Source organism: Solanum stenotomum, chromosome 7 (assembly GCF_019186545.1).
Source record: "Solanum stenotomum isolate F172 chromosome 7, ASM1918654v1, whole genome shotgun sequence".
Taxonomy (NCBI): Eukaryota; Viridiplantae; Streptophyta; class Magnoliopsida; order Solanales; family Solanaceae; genus Solanum; species Solanum stenotomum.
The window spans coordinates 49,436,677-49,446,140 of NC_064288.1; the positions used below are offsets into that span (position 1 = coordinate 49,436,677).

A 9,464-nucleotide genomic window follows, 5' to 3' on the forward strand; every position below is an offset into this window, starting at 1 on the left:
AAAGCATACAAGGCACTAGGCATAATACATAAATATGTTCTTTAACTTGGACTCAACTCATATTTATGCTCTTCAACTTTGGTGTGCACAAGTAGACACTTAAGCTTGTATAAAGTTGAACAAATAGACACACGCGTCTTACGTGACATTCTACATGTCAATTTGCATCCTACGTGTATTATGCCACGTGGGACGCATGTGTCTACTTGATCAACTTTNNAATTAATTTGTGTTCTTCTGTTCTTCACTGGTTTATTAAACTTAGGTAACTTCGTATTTCTGCAAAGTTTGTTAGAATCAGTAAGATTCTTTAAACACAGATTGACAACAATTCTTCTTTAAGGAAAAAATATTTCGTATATTTTATCTAATTTGTTTCTGATTCTAGTTTCTCTACTAGTTTTAATTTTCTAGTTGTGAAAATGTTCTTAAACTTAATTGTGTCTTACCAAGTTCTTCAAAGTTTTGTTCTAAGTATCTTAGGAATACAAGATGAACAACAATAATAATAAAAAAAAAAACTTGTTTACTTGCATCAACGATAAAAAAAAAAGCAAATTTTGTAAACTTGGTGGGGGAGTTGAATGCTATTTTGGAGTTAAAATATAGTACTTCTAATAGACATCATGCGTATTCATTCAAAGCATACAAGGCACTAGGCATACATAATACATAAATATGTTTTTTAACTTGGACTCAACTCGTATTTATGCTCTTCAACTTTGGGTGTGCACAAGTAGACACTTAAGCTTGTATAAAGTTGAACAAATAGACACACGCGTCTTACGTGACATTCTACATGTCAATTTGCATCCTACGTGTATTATGCCACGTGGGACGCATGTGTCTTCTTGATCAACTTTATACAAGTTTAAGTGTCTACTTGCGCACAACCAAAGTTGGAGGGCATATATGTGAAATGAGGTCAAGTTAAAGGGCACAAGTAGACACTTAAACTTGTATAAAGTTGAACAAATAGACACACGCATATCATATCAAGCTTTTAAGAAGAAAAGAATTCATACACTTGTATCCCTAGTCAGATAGTCGGGACTCATGAGGAACACGCAAAGTCCATTTACCGGACAATAACACTAAAATGAAATGCTCTAGATGCAACATCTTGTACTGGATAGTCCCTTATGGAGAAAACCCTAGATTAATGTGCATGAATGTCTATGTCGATGTAATATATATTTCAGCACAAGATTCAATTTCCAAAACAAACATCCATAAATCTCATTTCACAAAATTTGGTATAATTTTGAATTCGAAACAAATTTGTGATGGTTTCAAAATATATCTTAATTTTAAATAATTCTTTCTTGTCCTAGTTCTTATATTCATTTGAACTTGAAAACTTTTAGTTGAACCTATAATTTTAGAAAAAAGATTCTAAAATTGGCATTAAAATAAACTATTAAACCCACCAAAAAAACCAACAAAAGAAAATGGTTCCAATTAAATGCACCAAAAAACTACAAGACGAGTATTTTTTACACCAAAAGCAAATAAAGGGTAAAACTGAGTTATTTCTGATAGTTCCAGGGCAATTTTGCCCCCTTTTTGTCATGCTTGACTGTCATAATGGTTTATGCGCTAACATCATAAGGGTAGACGGAAAGGATATTTTTGATACCAATGAGATATTTCGAATAGTTCGAGGGTATTTTTAGCCCTTTTCCATAAAAATAAACTTGCACAAATATATTGATACAAGTAACAAGGGCGACAACTTCCTTCTAAATTTCACATAAGTCAACCAATATTTACTAGCACAAAAAGAAAGACATAAAATGGTATTCCTGAAGATGTACAAATTATCTCATTTGCCAGTAGCATTTTCCACGAACTGCAGAAAAATTTACCAAGAATATTTTTTACTATAACAATAAAATTGACTTCGATTGTGCATCGATCCCTTCCAAGAAGACGAGGCCATCGAAAATTTGTCATCCAATAGCAAAAGTAACAGTGAATGTAAACTTGAGACGACGATCCATCAAACAGGCAAAAAAAGTTAGTGTAAGGACTTTGGAGTATGATCAACTGCAGACAGGTGTTTCCCTGGTGTTACGCTGCAGGAAGAGTTAATTTCACGTATGGTTACTTAACTTTACTCACTATAACAGTAGGTTTACTGTTGTAGTGGATAAAACTCAGTGGCCATATGTGAAATTAACTCAGCTCGTTGATCGACATTTCTTTTGGGACCTTTAAACTTAAATTATTTGTATCCCATCCAGCATCAGTTAGTTGTTGTAATAGATCAGGAAATCTATCTCTCAATTCAACCAAGCTCTGTTCAAGTCGATCAAAGATATTATCTGACCAGCCCCAGTTTTGATATAGCCAATAGGTTTGCCATACACTACGAAACACAGATAGGCTTGTGGCTCCTTCCTGCGGGGAAGTGAGAAGAAGAGACTTAAGCATTGCAAGTGAAGTGAGAGCTCTGTGTCTTAAGCAGAGTATAATTAGTGCATACCTTGAAAGATACAAAAACCTGAAAATCTGTTGGCATTTGTTGATTTACTACAAGAAAATATTTTTCCTCCTTGTACATATGAAGGAGTTGCTTGATTTGCTGCAATGAATGAATCAAACATCACCTTTCAAGAATACGGTCACAATTATGATTTCTTTAAATCGTCGTACAAATCCAAAAGTTCTCTGAATCCGTTTGCAGATTCTATGAACAGTTCACTTGACTTCATGAAACTGACATTATTCTGCTATTATCTACCCAGGATATAAGTTACTTCTTAAGCATAAACCAACTAAACTGGTCATAAAGTTATATATGGGACAAAGAAGGCAATACCATGGATCTGTATTTGCCCGCATTGATCATCTCCTCCAAAGATACCTCAAAAATAATTTGTGGCCTTAAGAATCTTTCCCACAATAAGATGCTCTCCATCCTATTGCATTCATTGATTCCTGGTCCACATGGAGTAACAGGCCTGACTTACCGCATAGAATTAAAGATTGCACAGAAAACAAGACTGAGTTTACCTGGAACTGTACAGTGTAAAACATGAGAGTTCACTAATATGCGAGCCCGTTTGAGATTTATCTGCACAAAAGCAGAGTAATCAGAAGTCAACAAGCCAAGGAAAATTCAGAAGATTGTTGCTTAATTCCAATTCCCTGCTTCATTATCATTTGTTGTACTAGCATAGTTGTGCCCTATATATGGAGAAAGAAAGCTTTTGGAAGTCGAATTGTCTAAAAAAAAATCAGAAATCTGATAGGCCAATATATCAAACATTTGGGGACTCCTCTTGTGGTCTATTAAATAGGTGAATCGCATCTTGCCATTAACTTACGCTCAGGGTCCACAAAAATAGATGAAGATGAGAAGACAAAGTGTTAAGGAAATAAAACATTATTTGATAGTAGTGTCAAATATCGAATGTTCCCTACATATTTTGTGGCAAGTCAAAATGGCTATTCAGTATACTGATAACTAAGAATAAAGTCTCACCGTGTTGAACTGCAGAACTGAAAGAGACTGATAGCGAAACCAAAGATGTAGGATCCGCACACTTAACCATGTTAGTGCCAATGTAGGATAAGACTTTGAGATATTAGGAGTATCCTGCATTACATTTTCAGAAGAAAAAGTAAGATCTAAATCTGCAATTATGGAAAAGATGACTATTATATTGGCTGAGGAAAGTTATCATATGATGGGACGGACCTAGCTTCAAACCATATAAAACAAACAAATGTCATACCAAAGCTAGTATGCCAAGAGAAAGACCTAGCAGCTCAGCTGCTACTTCCCAGACTTCCTCCTGTCATCAATATTAGGTTATTCAGAAATGTTACAAGGAGAAATCCATAAATTATCAAACAAAAGCATTACGAGAGTGAAGGGCCAAAAACACACCTAAACAATCCCAGTTTTTTGAGTTTCCTGCCGAACTATTAGGTGTTTACTTTTCCTACCTAAACTATTACCAACTATTTATCAAAAACACAGTTTCCTTTTCCTACCTGAAATATCACCATCGTTCAGGTAGGAAAAGTAAACAACTAATAGTTGAGGTATGTTTGATAAACATTTGGTGATTACTCAGGTAGGAAACTCCCACACCTGATAGTTCACGTGAAACTCAGAAAACCAGGATACTTTAGGTGTGTTTTTGACCTTTCACTCAAACAATTATATTAATATCAATAATTAGGGCTATTTCATCCCAATACTAGAAAATTTATCAAGAACGGCTTCTCTGAAGTTCATATTTAAACATTTTGGGACATACATCTCTAACCGGAACTCAATAGTTAGATTATTTTTACGCTGGTCAACAAACTACCATGACCCTCCTTAATCCAAGCTTGAACCATTAATAATCTTATGAAATACTAAAATACATACACAAACTTGTGAATTGGAGAATTCAAAGAAACTACACATTGGCCGTCCTGCGGAAGAAAGCACCGAGGCATAAAATATATCGAACTTACAAATTTAACACATTTATGGAGCTGAAATCTACCGTTACTATAACTATATTTATTGATAAAATTTCTTGATTCACCACAAAAGCTCAGCCACTATGGATAAAGAAAGGAAAGGCATACCAGCATACAAACAACTATGCTATCAAACTCAAACATCATATGAAGATTAAATTCAGTAAATCCAGTTCACTAGATCTGATCTATGGCAGAAATATTCAAGTAATACCTTTGCTGCTACGTCTCCCAAATTTCCAGCGATAGCAAAGTGGTTTTGTATAACCCGGAATGAAGGGTCCTTTAGCCCCCTTGCTACAGCCTACTTAAAAAATACCAACACTTGAGAAACATCAAAACACAACTCGAGAAAAGAAAGATATATATCAGATTCATAAAGAACTTCTGCACAAAGTGTACTGCTCATCGTATCATTTCCTAGGGATGCATGAAGACTAACTATAGTTTTTGTTGGCTAAATACCTTGGCAAGATTTCCAAGAGATGCTAAGGGTAGGAAATAAGATGGATAGAGAGGGGTACAGAGATCAAATATACTGCAAAAAGAAATCAACGTCATCAGTTCACTAGAACCAATAAACTTTTATGTATCCAAGAAAGATGAATGTTTGTGATACCTTCCTGCACTGCCAATGAAATCTGCATACATGCGCCATTGTTTAGGATCATCATCAAAAAGATTGCCAAACCGCCCACCTGGAAGACATCAGCCTTTACTAACAATTTTAATCAGATAGGTCCTTAACTCTTTTCTTATACTTATTTTAAACTACCAGACCAATGAAAAAGCGTCCAAGGGCACCAATTCCATCCTTTGAAACCCATCTGCAAAAACAATAGGATAACCACTAAACTATAGTGCATGCTATGAACTTAAAAGCACAATGCTATCCAAGTTTTCTAGTAGCAATCAGCATGAATTATAATAGCATATGAGACAAATATTGAATTCCTTAAAGTCAAGGCCACATTGCGTGAGATAAAAAGCTGATGAAAATGAACAGTACCTGATGGCAGCAGCAGAAGCAGCAGCTGAAGCAGCTGCGGAAGTTCCGGAAAAAGAGCCCACTCCAACTGCCTGGATGTTAGATATTAATCAGTACAGGATGAGTCGAAATCAAACTGAAAGCACATGGGCATGGATCCAACTATCATAAATATGTTAGCAATTCCTAAGCCCAATATAACTTGGACAAAGTGTAATAACATGATTCACAAATATACATGGGACCGAATAACTAAAAAAGAAATTGACAGTTTAACATTGAACCTTCTGGGGGAGAAGAGAACTCAAAGATAAGTGTCAAAAGGCAAAAAAAGTGAGAGAGAGACCAGGGGCAGATAAAAATGAGAGGCACTGAGCAGAGAACAATTTGTAAGCTAATTAAGTAAAACTATATTAGACTCTGTTTCATTAGTTTGTCAATGATTTTCATTTAGAAGGTCACAATCCTGGCAAGCAGTTGCAGGTTTTACAAGAACTTTAACATACCCAAGTGGAACTAATGGCCTGAATAAGATTGACATGCCTTTAAGAGACTTGAAGTCACCAGCGTGTGACAGATCCATCCAGTTACATTGGTTGGGAACTGAAGCAACATGTAGTCCAAGTAATCATCTGAAACTGTATCTGCAACGCAAGTTCATATAAGACATCTAAAGAACACCTATGTCCCCTTAATAACAAAAAATATAAATGGTCAAACGGGCGCTCAGCATGTAGGAAAACAAAAAACTAGAAATATGGTGAAAAGGGAAATAACAAAGAGAAGAAGAAAATCGAAACAAACAAAATGATGTTTGTTACCTGGGAAACCTGATGGTAACACAAAATCCTTGATAACCTTAGGGAGCCAAGATAACTCCATGCCAGAGATATCAAGATCTTGGGATCTACTAGTTGTGGGTACATGCTCCTCAAGAAACATTTTCATTTCAGAGTCATTATCTATAACATACCTATCCATAAAAATCAATACTAACATGTTCAAACAGTCAAGAGACCAATAACTATTCAGGACACTTTGCAAAGGTACAGTGCTATTCACATAGTGTTCCAACTACCAGTTCAACTGAATTTTTTAATTTTTGACACATAGTGTAGGCATATATGTGAAACTACTAAAGTTTTAATAAATAATAGTTTTCGAAACAATAATCCTAATTTCTAATGGTGCAGTGAGTTCAGTGCTAAAAACCTTAAGGTCGAACTCATCATGTTTACATCCTGGATCCACCTCTGACTATTCATTCTTGATCACATACTCAAACAACAAACGTAGCAAGGAATTATTTAAGCACCCACAACTACACCCATTATCGGTAAAATCAAGACTAGTAAAACATCAGGAAATAATCTCGAGAAAATAGTCAAATGTCCCCCATATCCTATCAACCAATTCCCAACTACACACCAATGGATCCTATTTCACTTTAAAATAGTCCCAAGTAATCTCCACATTCGACCATCATTCAATCAGCACATTTTTTTTTATAGGTAGCATTCAATCAGTAATCTTAACTAATGAAGCAAAATGTCGAAAAGGAGTTAAAAGATATACCTTTTCAAAGTTCCATTCCTGTACTTCTCCACCAGAATCACATACCCTTTATCATTTTCCCTTTAATTAAGAAGATGTAGATGATTAGGCTACAAATATGCACCATTATCAACAAACCCCCAAACCCATTCGAGCTTGGAGCTTCATTACCAATTTTAGTTTGAAAGAAAATCAAAAGAATAGAATTTCCATATACCCAGATGAGTCTTGAATAGCTTCTTCTTTGCTATTGGAAGAATCAGATTGTGGAGAAGAAGTACACAAGAATTTAAAGGGTTGAGTTCTAGTCCCATTATAAAGGTTAGAACATGAAAAAGTTGAGATGGGGTTGTTGAATTGCAGAGAAAACGCCATTGCCATTCTTTGAGTTTTTTAGGGAAAATGGCAAAAGAATGTTTTTTTCTCTATCTAATCTAAGTTGGACATCTTTTCTCCATTGAACCCTCAGAGTAAGTATCAAAGATTTCGTTGTCACTGAAATTCAGCTAAGGCGTGCAAAAGTCAAATCCATCAATAAATAAAATCGAAAAAAATGCTAAAAAGTTTTGGATTATCGGTTTAATTTGATTTTTTATTCCCTAACCCATTAAAACTAAAGTAATTACTACTATTTTATCTGTATATAAATACATAAATTCTGCGAGGTACTTTAATTGTTTAGTTGTTGATTAAAGAAGTGTTGGGATATGAAGTAATAGAGTGATAAAAGTTTATTTATTTCTAGGCTTAAGTCATATCTAGCCCCTTAAAGTTGTTTGCATATTTCATTTGAATACCTTAATCTATTTTTTGGCCTATTGAACACTTTATTTGTTCAAAAGTCATTTCTATTAAACACAAAATACTGACATGTCAAAAAATGTGTGCTACACTCTCTTTAGGCGCGTAAAACTATTGAAATTGATATTTTTTTTCGTAACTTATATACCAAAATTAACGGAAAGGAAAAAAATATTTTTTTAAAAAAGTAGTCTTCTTCCCCAGCCCAATTCCCTGTGCCATTCTCATTCATAATTTTTTTTACACAGCACACACCACCCCTCCACCTCTCTCTTTCTCTCATCCTCTCCAATTCTTCTTCTTCTTCTTTTTTCTTTTTTTATGTAGATCTACATCTTCAATATTCCGGTGAAGCTAATATGAAATGATTTTTCGGGTAAAAGTTTATTATTATCTGTTGTAATTGTGATTAATGATTACTAATTGGAAAAAGATAAAGACAATGAATAGAAGGTTTTGATGCTATTAAAATGAAAGAGAATGAGTATTTAGCTTAGGTGGACAGTAATGGTGTACTACCGACGCTAATGAAAGGAGTAAGATTCGATGGAGGAAAGAAAGATGTGGGTTGATTCAAGNAGTCATTTCTATTAGACACTACTACTATTTTATCTGTATATAAATACATAAATTCTGCGAGGTACTTTAATTGTTTAGTTGTTGATTAAAGAAGTGTTGGGATATGAAGAAATAGAGTGATAAAAGTTTATATATATACTTCTAGGCTTAAGTCATACCTAGCCCCTTAAAGTTGATCGCATATTTCATTTGAACACCTTAACCTATTTTTTGGCCTATTGAACACTTTATTTGTTCAAAAGTCATTTCTATTAGACACTACTACTATTTTATCTGTATATAAATACATAAATTCTGCGAGGTACTTTAATTGTTTAGTTGTTGATTAAAGAAGTGTTGGGATATGAAGAAATAGAGTGATAAAAGTTTATATATATACTTCTAGGCTTAAGTCATACCTAGCCCCTTAAAGTTGATCGCATATTTCATTTGAACACCTTAATCTATTTTTTGGCCTATTGAACACTTTATTTGTTCAAAAGTCATTTCTATTAGACACAGAATACTGACATGTCAAAAAATGTGTGCTACACTCTCTTTAGGCGCGTAAAACTATTGAAATTAATATTTTTTTTCGCAACTTATATACCAAAATTAACGGAAAGGAAAAAAATATATTTTTTTTAAAGTAGTATTCTTCCCCAGCCCAATTCCCTGTGCCATTTTCATTCATAATTTTTTTTACACAGCACACACCACCCCACCCCACCCCACCCCCTCCACCTCTCTCTTTCTCTCATCCTCTCCAATTCTTCTTCTTTTTTCTTTTTTTTTTATGTAGATCTACATCTTCAATATTTCGGTGAAGCTAATATGAATTGATTTTTTCGGGTAAAAGTTTATTATTATCTGTTGTAATTGTGATTAATGATTACTAATTGGAAAAAGATAAAGACAATGAATAGAAGGTTTTGATGTTATTAAAATGAAAGAGAATGAGTATTTAGCTTATGTGGACAGTAATGGTGTACTACCAACGCTAATGAAAGGAGTAAGATTCGATGGAGGAAAGAAAGATGTGGGTTGATTCAAGAAGGGGGGGGGGGGGGGAAAG

At 34.3% G+C, this 9,464-nt stretch overlaps 1 protein-coding gene across 1 annotated transcript; it reads right to left on the minus strand.

Annotated features, from left to right (window-relative positions):
* Nucleotides 1–1,749: 1,749 nt before the first annotated feature.
* Nucleotides 1,750–7,508, minus strand: LOC125871701 (protein root UVB sensitive 5). Its single transcript, XM_049552348.1, has 15 exons — nucleotides 7,248–7,508; nucleotides 7,052–7,111; nucleotides 6,298–6,449; nucleotides 6,016–6,120; nucleotides 5,498–5,564; nucleotides 5,269–5,315; nucleotides 5,108–5,186; nucleotides 4,954–5,026; nucleotides 4,703–4,792; nucleotides 3,744–3,803; nucleotides 3,491–3,604; nucleotides 3,019–3,079; nucleotides 2,825–2,943; nucleotides 2,489–2,587; nucleotides 1,750–2,403 (listed from the first exon to the last, which is right to left on the minus strand). The coding sequence occupies exons 1-15, from the start codon at nucleotides 7,409–7,411 to the stop codon at nucleotides 2,179–2,181; spliced, it is 1,515 nt and encodes a 504-aa protein (XP_049408305.1). The 5' UTR covers nucleotides 7,412–7,508; the 3' UTR covers nucleotides 1,750–2,178.
* Nucleotides 7,509–9,464: the final 1,956 nt, after the last annotated feature.